This window comes from Pelodiscus sinensis, chromosome 17 (assembly GCF_052426305.1).
Source record: "Pelodiscus sinensis isolate ZL-2025 chromosome 17, ASM5242630v1, whole genome shotgun sequence".
Classification (NCBI taxonomy): domain Eukaryota; kingdom Metazoa; phylum Chordata; order Testudines; family Trionychidae; genus Pelodiscus; species Pelodiscus sinensis.
This window is the reverse complement of record NC_143068.1, coordinates 34,398,977-34,414,151: the sequence shown is the minus strand read 5'-3', so window position 1 is coordinate 34,414,151 and position 15,175 is coordinate 34,398,977. Positions and strand designations below refer to the sequence as shown.

At 50.1% G+C, this 15,175-nt stretch overlaps 1 protein-coding gene across 1 annotated transcript in view; it reads right to left on the bottom strand.

Moving 5' to 3' along the window:
- Positions 1-15,175, bottom strand: part of TM9SF4 (transmembrane 9 superfamily member 4) — a 31,695-nt gene continuing 16,520 nt past the window's right edge. The window contains exons 5-18 of the mRNA XM_075900836.2: positions 14,654-14,783; positions 13,445-13,568; positions 11,102-11,220; positions 10,804-10,915; positions 10,156-10,226; positions 9,552-9,684; positions 8,315-8,396; positions 8,154-8,229; positions 7,352-7,435; positions 5,450-5,625; positions 4,673-4,736; positions 3,707-3,826; positions 3,032-3,121; positions 1-2,088 (exon numbers count right to left, since the gene is read on the bottom strand). Coding sequence (XP_075756951.1) covers positions 1,939-2,088; positions 3,032-3,121; positions 3,707-3,826; positions 4,673-4,736; positions 5,450-5,625; positions 7,352-7,435; positions 8,154-8,229; positions 8,315-8,396; positions 9,552-9,684; positions 10,156-10,226; positions 10,804-10,915; positions 11,102-11,220; positions 13,445-13,568; positions 14,654-14,783 — 1,531 coding nt within the window. The 3' untranslated portion in view covers positions 1-1,938. The remainder of the gene's footprint in view (positions 2,089-3,031; positions 3,122-3,706; positions 3,827-4,672; positions 4,737-5,449; positions 5,626-7,351; positions 7,436-8,153; positions 8,230-8,314; positions 8,397-9,551; positions 9,685-10,155; positions 10,227-10,803; positions 10,916-11,101; positions 11,221-13,444; positions 13,569-14,653; positions 14,784-15,175) is intronic.

Genomic DNA, 15,175 nt, shown 5'->3' with positions numbered 1-15,175 from the left:
AACAGGACAATGGCATATTTATTTACAGTCGGACACAGAATACATACATTAATTAAAAATACAAAGAATAGAATACAGATAAAACAGTATGGAGGGAGGGAGAGAAATTCATGCTAGCTGAAACTCTCCACTAGGAAATCAACCAGAATCTCAGAGAAAAATATTTCAAAACCAGAGATTACTAAGGATCCCACACCACAGGTAATAGTGTATCCCAAGCCCCCTTTCCATCCTTGATTCTTGGCTGGGTAATTGAGGATTATTAGGTGAGATGTAATGCAGAGAAATTGAATGATTTGGGATTCTAGTTCTCCATTCTTCTTGCTTGGGGAACAAAGGGTCACCATTGAAAGTCAGAACCATTTAGACAGCCTCAATGGGGACTGCTAAGGTGATAGAAAGCCTCAAATATACTTGACTAACTGTTAGCAACACAGAGGGGTTTTGTTAAGAGTCTTTGAATGGTGCCTGTGACAGAGCAGAATATTTGGGGATTTCTGTCATATTAAAAAATAAAAAATTCTTATAGCCCTGACTAAAGTCACCCCATAGATATGGGGATGGAGGGAGGCTTCACTGCATTTGGGGACTAGATTTGCTAGTAGCCATAGCTTTGTTTTCAATTACTCAATCGTTCAAATGTATTTTAAAACATGCCTCCCATGGCCACAGCCAGGCCTCCAGCCATGGGAAATGAGGAATCCCCTATAGAATATCAGGAATTATTCCAGAGGGATCATCCCATTTTTCAGCAAAGAGCGGAATACAGGTCACTCAGGTGTGACTCTTTCCTGCTCCCTGGAGGCAAAGTGTCTAAGAACAGAAGACAGCAATTGAGAGCAGGACCAGCCAAGAGACAGAGCGTGTGGGACGCACACCTCCCCTTTAAGAAACAGAAGAGGGAGGAAATCCTCAAGAACCACTCACTCCAACTCCTCCGGCTGTTTCCATATGGCCTACATGCGATTTGTAGTAGACGTGTCCCCACATGGAAGCAGAGATTTCATGGCACTAACGCAACACTGTAACGAGTTTCTCTACACAGGGCTTTACCCAGCCTCCGAGCCCTCTCCCAAGAAGCGGGGCTGTTCTGCTTCCTCATATGGCCAGTCAAAGCAACTAGTGGAACAAAACCATGTGTCCCTCAAATGTTCTCCAGGGCACAGGGTCTTGTGCTCTAGAACCAACATGTGTTCACGCCGCCTGTCGTATGCCATGTTCTGATTCATCATGCTGCCACTAAAGGCGACTCAGCTCTTCCAGAAGAGAATCACTTCTGCCCGTCTCAGCCCCTCCAGTTTATGCATCTGGGATGGCATATGCTGTCCAAAAGTAGGGGGAGGGAGAAACAATGCAGAGGCTTATGGTTCTCAAGCCCTCTCAGAGCAAAATTGCACTTGCCAGGTTCTCAATGGCACCTCCATGGAACTGTAAACCAATTGGAACTGAAATTGCTATAGTCAAAAGCATGCCAGATTCACTCATGCAGGAGAAGCCTTCAAGATCCTCCTCTCTCACTGTGGTCTGAAGCACGCTCCACCTCTTCAAAGGCAGGAGACAAACCCTGTGTGGTATAGGTCTGAAAACGCTCCCTGAACTCAAGTGCCGTAAGAGCTGAAAAAAGTGTTTCACAACTGTTTCCATTGCTGTTTCAAATTCATTCATTATTCAACATAAAAAAAATGAATTAGCAAAAAAGGGACTCTGGAATAATGAAGTTAAAATCTACATACCCCACCCCCCAGAAGTAGTCCCAGAATCCATGTACGCTGTGCCAAAAATTACATTCCAAAATGAGGAGTTATTATTTCTCTCATCACGCCACCATTGGGTTTTGTTTCCTTAAAAGAACTGGAAAAGGATCCTCCCCGCTCTTCCTTTCCTTTCCAGGAGGAAATGCACACAGAGGTATCTGCTTTGTGCTGAGTCTATGAATCTTCAGTCTATTTTCACAGCAGCGTAGATCTTACGGACAAACATGTAGGCTGCGTAGAAGCCAATGGTGCCAGTGAGGAGCCAGAAAGACAGGACCATGAGAGTAGTGTAGCCAAAATAGAGTAGGGAGGGAATGAACTCAACGATATCCAGCTAAAATAGATGAGAAAAAGCAAAGTGAGGCTAAGTACAAAGTGATGCTAAGAGTCAACTCCCTAGCTCAGTCAATGGCCTACTCTTCCACAAGCGAGCGTCAGGGGAAGCAGAGTGAAAAAGGAAAGCACGAGGAGTTGAACATAGGAGCTAAATTCCTCTTCCCCTAGAATACAGCGCTCCTTTCAAGTCACAGCTGGGATCCACCAGAAGAAAGAGAACAGGTAAGCCAACCCGAATTAATTTCACCCCACCTGGTGATGATCCCGCCAAGGTAGGATTTGAGAACATTAGGCAAATATTAGATTACTCCCCATAGATGAATGCAGGCCAGACTGGAGTCTCCAAATACACCATTCAAGTGCAAGAAGGTTCAGGTAATTAATAGAATTGTTTCTAGGGACACAAAAGTGCACTCAACAATTGGGGGGGGGGGGGGGAGAGTGAGGGAGAGAGATACTGTCGAAAATAGCCATGTACAGTAAAACTCCAATAGTCCGGCACTCCTGATAGTCCGGCATCAAAATGGCAAGAGCCTAGTGAGTGAGCTTCGGCAAAAAAAAAAAAAAAAAAAAAAAAAAAGAGTCACAAGTTAACAGCGGCAGCAGCTGAACTAAGCAAAAAGGGTAAAAAAAGGCTTAAAAAAATCTAAACATTACAGTATACTGTATACAGTATGTACAATAAAAAGGGTTAAGAACACTTTATATACTGTATATAATATATACAGTATATATATAAGCTGCTTATAGTACCTCCTGATAGTCCGGCATATTTGATAATCTGGCACCACCTAAATCCCATAGGTTCTGGATTATCGGAAGTCTACTGTACTGACAAGTGGATGGACTAGAACCAAAATGACCCAGTAGGCCTTAACTCTTCAAATTCTACTACACTCTCAGGACAGGTAGAACTTTTACACAGTGGGGATGGACAATACCTTATTCACAAAGTAAAAGATGGCATAAATCAATACGTAGAAGGCAGATCCTCCAGACACCAAGAAGGTCCTCCACCACCAGCGATAATCCTGACAAGATAGAAGAGAGACTGCATTATTGCAAGTTCATTTTCCTCTGGGGCTCCTAGGTAGATATGACCCATATTGCCTCTTTGGCCCACGTGGAATATGAATTATCCCCACACCAGGCAGGTTACTGCCTTTCTTTATACAACAAAAACAAACAAAATTCCCACTTAGGGATTCATTCATCTTCTAAAGAAGAAACTACCATAAATAGTTTCTAAATGAAGTAGATCGGACAACTATTGAAACAGAAAGCCAGCCCCTTGCCAGGTCGCTGCTGTGGCATATGCCATGAGAAACAAGGCACAGCTCTCCTTCAGCTGGCTGCAGACTAGAGGTGTTTCTCCAGGAACGGATTATATTTGAAACTAATCTTCCTGCACCTCTCCCTTTGCAGCTCCCTTTCAGACAGCAGCCCACATCCCTTGAAGTCTGTGGGAGTTGAGGGCATTCAGCACCTTCTACATTTGGGCTTCACATCAGCAGACTAGGCTTCTACAGTGATGTAACAATCGAGTAAACATTTCTGGAAAGACACAAGGGCCATTCACAGAGCGCTACTGAAACTGCAACGGGGTATTGTCTCACCTCAGCACAGAGCTGGAAGTACACCATGACTATGCTGATTTGGGAGCAGGATACCACCAGGATTATAAAAACCAGGAAGAGAAAGCCGAAGAGGTAGTAGAACTGGTTCTCCCAGATCGCCTGGAACAAAGGCGGCATAAGTTCCTCGCACAACACAGCACCGGAAGACACTGGTGTAAATCAGTAAACATTCATTTAACTTTTCAGAACTGTTGACCCAAGTGATAGGTCACTGCTAGGGTGGATCTAGCAGACACATGAAACCTGGTATACGTCACAGTAAGCCTTGAAAGAGACTGGAGGAGCGAGTTCACACAACCAAGCAAGAAATAGCTGCCTGGATTCTGAACATCTAAGGGAAAGGGGCCAAGCAATCTCAGAGGGATAGTATGAGTGGGAAGAGCCACCATGGTACTGCCTTCCTTCCCAAGAATCCTTGCTCATGGAGCGGATACTATATATACATAGTCTCTAGGGTGCCATAGGACTACTCATTGTTTTTCAAGTTGCAGACTCTCACAGTTCCCTCTCTGAGACTGTGTTCTCCGCAGTAACAAGACCCCTGTAAGTTCTTCCAGTCCCATGCTATGTGAAGGTGAAAATGGGAAGGAAATACATTTGTCTCCTCTGAAAAGCCTGACACCTGTGGTTTCTGTGCTTCGTAGCAAACATGGGGCACCCCTTCACCTGGCTGTCCTTTGCGAAGAACAACTCAAGAAGATTGTCAGATCAAAGCTAACCCACAGAATCTTCACAAGACCCCAGCAAGAAACCAGTCTGGAATACCTGTGGCCAGGACTTTCCACTGAGTGTGAGCGTGCATGCATGTGTGAGCAAAGCCATTACCCACTTCCTGCACGCACACACCAAGATACTCCATTCCAGGTGGATAAGCCCTCTCCCTCTCAAAGGTACAATGCAGCAGGAATAGAATTCCTATTTCAAAGGGGCAGATTTGATGCTTACACTGAAGATGAAGAAGAGTTCAATGAACATGGCTCCGAAAGGGAGAATGCCAGCCATCAGAATCCTACAAGTGAGGGAGAAATTCTGTTACCAGCAAAAACATGACTGTCTTCACGCAAAGATTAGAAAAACCACCACCCAGATAAGACACATTTGGGATCAAAGAATATAGCTGGAATAAGTCTCTCAATTAAGAGAGCAAGTCCTGCTTTTTTGGCACTTAAATCTAAGTAGGTAGGCAGTTCGGAGGTACTAAGCTACAGACCAGGGTACATTTACTATGCCTCTGAGCAGCCCAGTATTACAATGAATAAAGTGAGGTGCAGTGGGAGTAGAGTTGCCAGGTGTCCGGTATTGATCCGGACAGTGGGGTATTTGCGGCTTCTCTCCGGTAAAAAAAAAACAGATAATACTGGACATGTAAAATGTCCAGTATTTTCTGTTTCTTGGACAGAAGGCCGCTTGGGTCATTCTTCCCCTGCCGCATCGGATGGGGGGGACTGTGGGGATTTAAAGGCGCCGTGACTTTTTTTTGTGCGCGCGATTGGGGGGTTTTGTGTTTGGGTCAACAACTTTGGTCGCCCAAAGTTTTTGCTCAACCAGTTTTTCCCCCGCCATGTTTGGTATTTTTTGAGAAACTAAGTGGGAGGGGTCACCCACACACCTGCAATTCACTTGTCATATCCAGAGACCACCCGATGGCCGAATTGTAGCGTGGGCAGAGAGATTTGGGGGAGTCTTCCAAACCATCAGATTTACTAAATACTTGCCGCTCACCCAACAAATCTGTTCATGTACCACCTCTGCTCCGGGATCTGCCTTGGAATCTGATTGGTCCGCACAGGATTATCATAGGGCTGTTTGCGAAATCCGAAGTAGTATCCCAGGTAGACCAAGGGCAAGGAGATACCGAACCACATGCACAGCAGGGCCACCATGGTGGGGAAGGGAACCTGGAACCACACCAAGTGTCACCGCTAGTGTCCTCCCAAGTCTACCCACCAAATCCACCAATGTCAACAATCAGACCAGGCTTTTCAAAGTCTGGCTCACCAGCCAGCCGTCAGATTTCAGGGAGGGACCAGAGGTGGCTTGTCATCACACCATGGGAATCCTTTAGGTTCTACCATTCACACAGACTTTAATATTAGCTGTTTCTGGGAGTATAGATGCTTCCAAACCTGAAGATCTTGAAACCCCTAGTCCCTCTGAATGGTGGAGGAACTCAGGCTATGGCCAGTTTCAAGACAGAGACTCAGTAGTGACCATACAGGACAGAGCAAACAGAACCTGAACCTAAGAGGCTGCATCCCATACGTTTTATCTAGTCTCTCATTCTCTTGTGGTCCCCACAGGTTAACATCTCCCCTGCAGCATTTGAATCACAGCTGGAAATGCAGCTGGCCTGGGCTCAACCCTGCCTGGCCTTCAGGCATCCCTTTACCTCTCCCTGTAGCCCGTGGGGGCCACTCCAAGATTTTGGAAAGTGGTCGAGAGCCGCACTCTTCCACGATATGAATGGAGATGCAGGGTCTGGGATGGAGGTTGGGTGCAGAAGGGAGCTTGGGGTAAGGGACTGGAGTGTAGGAGGGAGTTGGGATGAGGCAGGCGGCTGTGACCTAGGGCAGGGGACTGGAGTGCAGGGGTTGGGGATGTGACCTAGGGTAGGAGGGGACCGTGATCTGGGGCAGGAGATTGGGTGCCAGATCTGGGTGGGGGTGTGAGAGGGATAGAGGGTTTGAGTATGTTGAGTGGGGGGGGGCAGAGAGTTGGGGAAGGAAAGGGCTGGGGGGCCAGAAGCAGGCTGTGGCCAAGAGACTTGCCAGCTGCCAGCCTGCCTGCTGCAGAGCTTAAAACATCCCAGCCTGCCTGGCCAGCCACTGAGCCCAGGAGAGGGGGTGTGATTCTTCTTAGCTGCCTGTTATTCTAACAAGCAGCTCCCATTGGCCGGTTTCTAACCAGAAACCGGCCAATGGGAATGTGCTGGGGGCGGGGTAGCTCCTAAAATTTCCCCCTCTCCCCTCCAGTTTTAACACAGAAATGGAGCCCTGCAGCCACATTTCTGCACAGTCTGTGGGGCAAGCAGGGGAGCCTGCCTGGGGCTCTCCACTGCCTCGGCGGGCCGGATTTTGCCCAGGCCAGCTGTAGCCCACGTTCCTGCTAATCTGGCCCGTCCCTGTGCGGAGCTTAGTGTGTGTGCACCACCAAGAGACACACAAAGCCTGGCTTTGGGCACTCCGCCCATCAGCTGGGCATCATCTCAACGTCTCTTGCCCAAGTGCCAGCCCATAGGGAACGCTGTCTGGAACCCTGCTCACATCCCACTTGTGTCCAGGGACATCAAACGCTGCCGGGAGCGCGGGCAGGGCCTTTTCAACGCCGACCGATTTGCCCTTCTAGGCAGTTCCCGTCTTTGGGAGTTAGCATGTCAGACTGCGGCCCTCCCAAAGGGCACAGCCCAGGGAACTTCCTTCTCCAGGGCATCTGCAGCTGGATCGCTTCTCTTCAACAGTGTTCCAGACCCCAGCAGCTTAAACGCGCTTTGTGACATGCCCCATGACAGGGCCAGCTCTTGGCTGCAGACACCTCCATAAACTAGCAGAGCCCAGAGATTAAGCGACCTCCCAAGAACTCTACCACCACCCCACCCAGCTTGGTTTGCTACAGGTGGGTACGCACCGCTCCAGAGGAATGCTTCCCCCAGATGAAACAGTTCAGGACAAAGCAGATACCAAAGACTACGCCAGGGTACAGGGTTGCCGTCTGTGGGAAAGAACACATGTTAAACCAGTGGGAGTTTCCTATCATCCAGGTCACTGATCTCCCAACTGGGAGGTACACCCTGGAACCTTGCTCCCCAGATGCCACCAGCAACCTCCGGCCACACCACAACTCCCAGGAGGAAGCAAACACATTCCTTTACTAGTAAGGGGAGGGCATGAGAGGAAAAGATTTGGAATTACTGCCCCAGGTATTCTTAATGGGCCCATCACTGGGGTAAATTTGGGGGATAGTTGTGTTTTCTGCACCTATGTTCCCTCTAATCTTTTCCAATCATGTGCAAATTTAGTCCATGTCTGGAATAACTTTGTTATGTGCACCAATGCATGTGCACCACCAGTAGAAATACAAACCCAGCTGTGGGCCCTCTGCTAATCAGCTGGGTGGCATTTGAATCTCTCCGGAGTGGCCACACAACACCCAGCTTATAAGGAACACTGCTATCCACCCCTCTGTTTCATGCATGCCTGTGATCCTGCCCCCAGGCCCTTCTGCTTTGTTGTGATCCAGACTCAACACACCCCTCTCGCCAGGATTTCTCCTCCCCCACATTGCTGCCAGGACCCCAACCCCATACGCAGCCTCTCGCTATACAGTACAGCAGGGCCATGCCCACTTGTCCAGCCACAACAGGATGCTGAACTGCTGCCAAACACAGCAAGCGTATTCTGCCTTAGCAAAGGAGCGCAGAGTCACTTACACAGAAGGCCCCTTTCTTCCATCTGTGGCCTTTCAGAGTCCGATACAAACGGCCAGCAGAGAACCCACCAAAAACCCTAGGATGGAGGACAGGAAGGAGCCAGGTTATCTCCAGAGATCGGACAGGCAGCAGCAGGGCCTAATGGCAGGAGCCATGCTTACCCCATGAACATGAAGAGAAAGCAGGCGGTGGTCATCAGGGCGCCCCGGCTAGATGGCGACAGCATCCCCAGCATGGCGACAACTGCAAAGCAAAACACAGGAAGAAGGTGGCCACAGATGGACGTGTGCTAGCAAACTCTCACTCGAGGGGCCCTCGTCTCACTGTCTGCAGCAGAACCCAGCAGCCTTGGAATGCTTCACCTCCCCACCACAACTCATTTCCTCAGTCATAGCTGAGACCAACAGCCCCCCGCGAACAGAGACAAGGACGGAGAGAAGTACAACCCCGCATAGATGCACGTGGATGTTGATATCCGCAGACAGACCTCAGTATCTGCCGAACCGCAGGGCTCTACTCCTAGGAGATGCTGCGGCCAAAGGACAGGCCAGCACCTCACGCCTGCAACGCCTCCCAGCTGTGGGCTGCACCGACCCCAGACAAGACACAGCTGGGAGAATCTACCCCAGCGGACACTGGCCCCTTTCCTCTCCTTTGGCCACAGCTTCTCCTGGGAGCAGAGTTCTGCAGTTCAGTGGATACCAATGTCCATCTGCAGCTGGACATTTGTATCCATGCTGGGCTCAAGAGGCAAGACCCAAGGAGCAACACACTGCAAACCTCTTAGTGTTGACAACTACTGTCCCAGGTGCAGCTAAGGAATACACCGTGTGCTCTACCGTTAACTCTTCCCACAGCCCCAACAGCCATCCCAACACAGAGCTCTCAGATCACTGGTGGACCCCAGCACCCAAAACCAGCTGACGCCCCCCCCAACATACAGATTCTCTTTCTTGGGAACAGCCCCTAAACTGGAACTTCCGAGGATAGCTCTGTAGTCTGAATCAGCTCTGAAAGAGGGCAAAGCCAGCAACGGGCTTAAACTGCAGCAAGGGAAGTTTAGGTTGGACATTAGGAAAAACTTCCTGCCTGTCCGGGTGGTTAAACACTGGGATAAATTGCCTGGGGAGGTTGTGGAATCTCCATCACTGGAGATATTGAAGAGCAGGTTGGACAGACACCTGGCAGGGATGGCTCAATGGTGCTGGATCCTGCCATGAGGGCCGGGGACTGGACTCGATGCCTCTCAAGGTCCCTTCCCGTTCTACTTTCATAGAACACTCGAGGCTCATCCCGAGGCGAGGATCCCCTGCTGCTGAAGTTCTGCTCATGGTCAGGCCTATCCAGTTCACTCTTTCCCTTCCTGGTAAGGATCCTCAAGCCCAGGGAGATACTCACAGATAACTATCAGGATCATGCAAAAGAGCTGGATTCCAGAGCCCAGTAGGGAGCTGAGAATCATGGGATATTGTGGAGGCCTGAAGACATCTCCATGCACAAGCTTCCAACCAGACTCCTCCATTGTATCTTCCTGTCGCAAAACCAGAAAAGGAGGGGTTACAATTTCATCACCCAAATGGAAACACGGGCTCCTTCAAGAGGTGTCCCTCCCCGCACCCGTGCCACGTCAGGGATCCCTCCATTCTGACAAGAGACTCTGCTTTCTTCTGGGATGTGAAACCGAAGGCATCTAAGCCGAGCTTTCAATCTGGCTCGCATACCAGGACGTGCGTGTATCAAGGAACTAGCGACTTACTCAGTAAGTCTGGCAGGATTTAATCAAGTCAGCTGTAATGAGCTCCCGGCAGCTGGGCTGCTGAACGTACCAGCGGCTCGGCTCATCATCCTATCATCCTCCCCTTCCGCTCATTACACAGCTGCCCCCCGCTGCCAGGGTGCTTCTAACGAAGTGGGGGTGGGGAAATGAACCGCGTGGCCAGAAGGGCCCTTCCCGCACGTTCTGGTTTTACACCGCGCCCCGCAGAAGAGATACGTTTCGTACAATGTCATCTTCCTTGTTGTAGTTGGCGATGTCCTTCCTGAGGGTGCGGATAATGATCATGCTGAGGATACCTAGAACACACAAACCCGGAGAGAATGAGACTTGTTACCAGGCTCCCGGGTGAGCCTGCCACCCCTGCTCGCCCAGACTCATCGTCCCTTGGTCAGTTCTCATCCCTGCAGCGCTTGGGCTCAGGCTACACAACTGAAGCAGCTCAGCTGCTTGCCCAGAGCCTGTTCCCGCAGCACCGCTGTCGACAGGAGCTTTGCCATTGCCTCCGGCGTGCACAGAGGAGTCCTTATGTGCAAAGCCACGTTGTCTATTCAGGTTTGTTTCCTCCCCCCACCCCAGCGAGTAGAACACTAAGGGGCGGAGGCAGCCGCACACCAACACTTGAGAGCATGGTGCATGGCAGAAGAGGACTCCTCCATGCAACTGGATCATACAAGAAACAAGCCAACGGCCGACTCCAAAAGGTGCTGCCTGGAGTGAGAGTCTCACACACACTGACTTTTGGCAAGACCTTCTGCGTACGGCACCTGTCTGGGAATTCAGACACGCCCACCTGCCGCTGGCATTTAAAGCAAGTTCCTGACCCTCAGTGGCCAGCAATGGGGAGATTAACCCCCCTCCTAGGACCTCACTCACCGGAAAGGAAAAAAACCACCACGACGGAGTTAATGATGGAAAACCAGTGGATCTGCACGTCACTCATGGTCAGGTAGGTGTCCCAGCGAGAAGCCCATTTAATGTCACTCTCCTGGAGGAAAAGAACAGCAGAAACTGATCCGATGCCCCAAAAGCCAGCCCCCGCTGCCGGCTCATTACCCACACACCCACTACCCCATTTGTCACAGACAATCAGGCACTCTTCTTCATCTGGTGCCATGTGCATGCTCCTCCCCACCCAGGGTACAGGTCAGCCAAGTCCCCCCGACGCCCTCACCTCCCAATGGACAGAGTAGGTGAAGAGCAGCTGGTTCTTCTTAGTGGGATCTATCTCCTGAGGGGCTGAGCCTGCAGCTTCAGGCAGCATACACGTGCCCTTCTCATCTGCCTTCAGATCTACCGGAGAAAATACCCACATGTTATATGCACCAAATATTTCTCTCCACCACACAGGGAGGAGCAAGCAAGTTTCCCCTGGAGAGCTATGGCACAGTCTTACTCACTGGAGAGAGCAGTGTGCCCTGTGGGGACAGCGAGTCCCCTGCCTTGCTGGCTGAGCAGCCCTGTGTTGTTCAAGCGCTGTTCTTTCAGCCAATAAAGGATCAGCATTAACACTGCTTGCAGGGTGTCCTGGTCAAGCCCCTCCTGAGCTGGAAAGATGGAGGCTACAGCGATCGAGCCTCTAAGACTAGGGACAGTCGCTTCCCCCACTTGCTGACGATCAGAAAGAGGCAGCAAGGTGGGGGAGCAGGAGCCAGTGGAGGGGGAAGCCGGTTCCCCCAGCACTGTCTCTGCGGGTGGCAGCGGGAAAGGGGCGCAAGCAGGACTGTTTCAATCCCCGCTCACATGGAGAAAGCGCTGGGGGAACCAGCTTTTCAGGACTGTTTCAGTCCTGATCGCACCTGTCGCTGCTCCTCTCCTTGGAAACGTACAAGAGCCACCTTCCTCATTTCAAAGGAAGAGGCACAGAGGGAAAGCCATTGCGTCTCTCCCTTTGAAGTGTATAGAAGCCGTGGGCCGCTCTTATACATTTCAAAGGGAGAGAGGCAGCGGGATAGCAAGCGCCCCACCCCCCTTATCGACTAACCGAGTAGTCGATGGAAATTCCATCAACTACTCAATTAGCTGATTAGTGAAAATGTAACACCCCTACTTAAGATAGAGGTTTGAAGAGAAACAACCAGGTGGATCCTCAGCATCATCAGAAATACTGAAAACCCATCAACCTCTTTCTTCCCCCAGCTCCTCCCATAGCCAGTGCAGTGGCAGGATCACATTACCATATGGGATCAGACCAGGGTCCATCGCCTGCCATCCCCTGTGTCCAACAGGGTCCTGCACAGGGATATAAGTGACCAGTGATGGGACTAGTCACTTTCCCTACCTTGCTGGCTTTATGAGAGAGAGGCAGCAAGGGGGAGGAGCAGGAGCTGGTCCCCCCAGTAGCAGCTCCACGGGAGGTAGGGGAAGTAGAGGCACGGCAGGAAACAGCGCGAGCTGGGTCTCTTGTACATTTCAGAGGCTCAGGTGCCGCAGGGAGCCCACACTCCCTGCGGGGCTTCCGCTTTTGAATTGTAGCAAGATACCAGCAGGGGTCTTGCTACAGTCCAAAGGCAGAGGCGCCCTTATAGACGAATCAAATAGTGGCTGGAAATCCCATCGACTATTCAACTAATTAATTAATCTAAATTTGACATCCCTAGTCCGGCATATGACAGTCTAACAGAGCTGAGGGAGTCTCATTCCAAACCTCAACAGCAAGCGGTTTGCTCGTACCCTGAGACAGGTGGACACGTAGCCCATCTAAGAATTTTTTTTAAAAATTCCATCCAGCATAGCAGTGGATGTTCTCCTTATCCACATTGATGGTTCTGCCTGCTGTCTTTTTTGAGCCCCATCAGCCTCTGTTAAAGCTAGAGGCAATGAGTTCCACAGGTTAATAATGCAAAAAGACCTTTCACGTGGTGCATTTCAGTTTCCAGCATGCATCCCACTGGTCTGGTTTCAGAGGAGCTTTTATTTAGATCTAGAGAACATGACCTATGAAGGAAGGCTGATAGAAGTGGGTTTGTTTAGTTTAGAAAAGAGAAGACTGAGGGGGGACATGAGAGCCGTTTTCAGGTATCTAAAAGGGTGTCATAAGGAGGAGGGAGAAAACTTGTTTATCTTGACCTCTGAGGATAGAACAAGACACAAGGGGCTTAAACTGCAGCAGGGGAGGTTTAGGTTGGACATTTGGAAAAAGTTCCTAACTGTCAGGGTGGTCAAACACTGGAGTAAATTGGCCAAGGAGGTTGTAGAATCCCCATCTCTGGAGATATTTAAGAGCAGGTTAGATAAATGTCTATCAGGGATGGTCTAGACAGTATTTGGTCCTGCCATGAGGGTGGGGGACTGGACTCGATGACCTCTCGAGGTCCCTTCCAGTCCTAGTGTTCTATGATTCTATGATTTATAGGGGCCTGTTTCAAAATCTCTCGTTCCAATGTCCAAGTCTGCTTTGCACCTGAAACTTGCCAGCTGGGATTTAGGTTCTACTTTGGAGCTGCAATGTAGATGGCAGAGACTGTAGGGAGCTCTACTGCCACCCTCACAGGCCAGAGCAGACTATGTAATTTACCTTCAAGTTTAATGCTCTGAGGAACCACTTCAAAGCGCACGACCCTGTAGGTGGGCTCCTGGTTCTCTTCCACCTCCTCTCTGTGGTAGTACAGGATGAAGGAGAGGTGGTTGTGCAGGTAGAACTAGAACAGACGGACATTAGAAAAAGTGTTAGCAGCTCAATAGAAATAGACAACAGCTGGGGCAACAGCTGCACCTTCCCCAGAAGGGCAAGGCCTCGATCCATCTGGGCTGCAATCTCTGAGCTCTCAGAGCGAGACAAGGAACGGGGCTCCTCTTCTCAGTAACAGACTCAGGCTTTGGGTCTAAACAGGAATGACACTGTTGCACTTGATTTCAGACCAGATGACCCCAGATATACAGGGACAGAACCCAGCCAACTGTTCAACAACTCCACTAGCAGCGGGTGCTCCTTTGAACTTACTGCTCCACAACATATCAGTAGGACACCAGACAATTACTGCAGGGGATCCTGGCTGTCACAGGCTAGTCACGGCTTCTCTGGGGCAACTGTATCCCGTCACACCTGGGCAAGGCACAGCAGCTCCACGCAAGTACATCAGCTTCCCTAGTCCATAAGAGCGGAGGTCCCCCAGTGATCGTGGAATGAGGAGTAACGGTAGTTCGAACTAGGAAGCCTAGTTCAAACTACCTAGTTCGTGCCCCGTGTAGCCGCGCTGCACGGGGTTCGAACGAGCGGGGTTTTAAAAATGGCAGCGCCCCGCTTATGCAAATGAAGCCCGGGAAATTCAAATCCCGGGCTTCATTTGCAAGTGCGGTATGCCTACATTACCCTCCTAGTTCGAACTAGGAGGGTAGTGTAGACATACCCTGGGTGACACACTTTAAGCAGCCTCGCCCGCCGTGTAGAAGTGCTAGGTTGAAAGAACAATTTATCTATTGACCTAGCTATCGCCTTTCAATGGGGGGTGGGGAGGGGGATTAACTACAGTGACAAGAGAAACCCTCCCATCACTGGAATGTCCACTCTGATAAACTACTACAGCTGCTATCTGCTGGAGTGTAAGTGCAGACATAACCTCGGGCAGAGGAGCTAAAATACCATATTTCACCCTGCACAACCTTTCACCTGCTGCAGCTTCTAACACCATGATGCAATTCAATACTTCTTTTATGGAGGCCACAAGGTGCCCTTCGTACGGAGTCCCGAACAGGCTTTACACAGGAAGTTTCAAGACAAAGTTACCTTATTACTGTCCATAAAACCCAGCCTGTATCCATGCTCAAACTGCACATCTTTCTCCCTCTTCTTCTCCTCCTCCTCACGATTCGAGTAGAACTCCAGCCGTGTGGCCACAGGCAAGTTATCAGCAATCCTGAAAGCACACCATGCCTTCAAATGAATCCAGCCCACAGCACAGATGGCATGTAAGTGACTAATCGACTTGCTGACTGTCCGATAAGCAAAAGCTTACTAGGTAGCCGACACACTAGTCGACTAGTCACCCTCTGCCTTGCTGCCTCTATCAGAAAGAGGCAGCAAGGTGTTGGGGGAAGACACGCAGATGCTGGGGGGAGCCGGCTTAAAAGCCGGTTCCCTGCAGCTCCATGGGAGGGGCAGGGGCGCAGTGGCAACGTTCCAACTTTGAAATGTACAAGAGTCCCCACTGGGGCTCTTGTACATTTCAAAGCAGAAGCGCCCTGGCTCCAGGCCTCATGTGGAGTTTCAATCTTTCTGCTCATTCTGCAGCTTCCACCTTTGAAATGT